Below are 913 nucleotides of genomic sequence, written 5' to 3' on the forward strand. Positions count from 1 at the left end.
AAAAATAAGGTGAGCACGTTTGTGAAAGCAAGAGGGCTGGGTTAAGGGCCCCGCCCTAACGATGAAATTCACCGAGGTCCCTGCCCTTTGCAAAGGTCACTTGAACTGACCGTCCGCCACCTGAACCCGCCGACCAGAGCAAATCCTGCGGTGCCTGTGCGTACCCACTGCAGTTATATTCTTAGCCATGGGGCCTCCTATGTCGTCGTCCGCTGCGTTGGACGCGAGCTCACCACGGCAGAAGCGCGAGCGCAGGGGCCCCCCACCGACGAGTTCTAGCAAACAGCCTTCAAAAGAGGCGCCTAAGGGAACTTCGTCGGGGGGCCTCGCTGGAGTCGTCGCTGGAGAATCGTCTATCTGCACTGTGGCGCTGGGGAGCGGTACGTTAGCGCTTTTCGATCCTGTCTTGGTTTTGCGCCAACCGCGCGTGGCCTCTAACTCGTTTGCTGAACAGCACGAAACTGTGAATGTACTAGTACAGCACCCAGAACTATAAATATGACTTGCACTAATATTGACGACGGGTAGGGTCATGATATGCGTGGTTCTTTCCGCAAAGGGCTGAACTATCGAGGATACAATGTCGTGGACTTGGCGCGAGAAGCAACTTTCGAGGAGGTGGTACATTTGCTGTTGCTCGGCGAGCTGCCAAACCACCAACAGCTGGCGATCCTAAAGCAGAAACTCTACAGGGCGAGGCAGCTGCCACCTCAGCTCCTAACAGTCCTCAAACAAATACCGAAAGAAGCCCATCCCATGGTGCGAGAGCTTCACGGGAAGCGGTGTTCAGAAGCTTCACCCTCTGACATAGCGACAGCCCGGAGATCAGCTGCAGTAACTGTAGCAACTGGAGGATGTGTTAGTGCGCAGGTTCCCTAATCTGCGCCTTGTGTGCTTTCTGCGCTGCAGGATG

The 913-nt window shown here is 55.3% G+C and overlaps 1 protein-coding gene across 1 annotated transcript in view; it reads left to right on the forward strand.

Moving 5' to 3' along the window:
* Positions 1–187: 187 nt before the first annotated feature.
* EMH_0085530 (Citrate synthase, related) overlaps positions 188–913 on the forward strand; it is a gene marked incomplete at both ends in the record, with an annotated part of 2,430 nt that continues 1,704 nt past the window's right edge. The window contains 2 exons of the mRNA XM_013500918.1: positions 188–380; positions 560–759. Of these exons, the coding sequence (XP_013356372.1) occupies positions 188–380; positions 560–759 (393 nt within the window). The remainder of the gene's footprint in view (positions 381–559; positions 760–913) is intronic.

The sequence above is a fragment of the Eimeria mitis genome, genomic scaffold, assembly GCF_000499745.2.
Source record: "Eimeria mitis Houghton genomic scaffold, Emh_scaff6046, whole genome shotgun sequence".
Taxonomy (NCBI): domain Eukaryota; phylum Apicomplexa; class Conoidasida; order Eucoccidiorida; family Eimeriidae; genus Eimeria; species Eimeria mitis.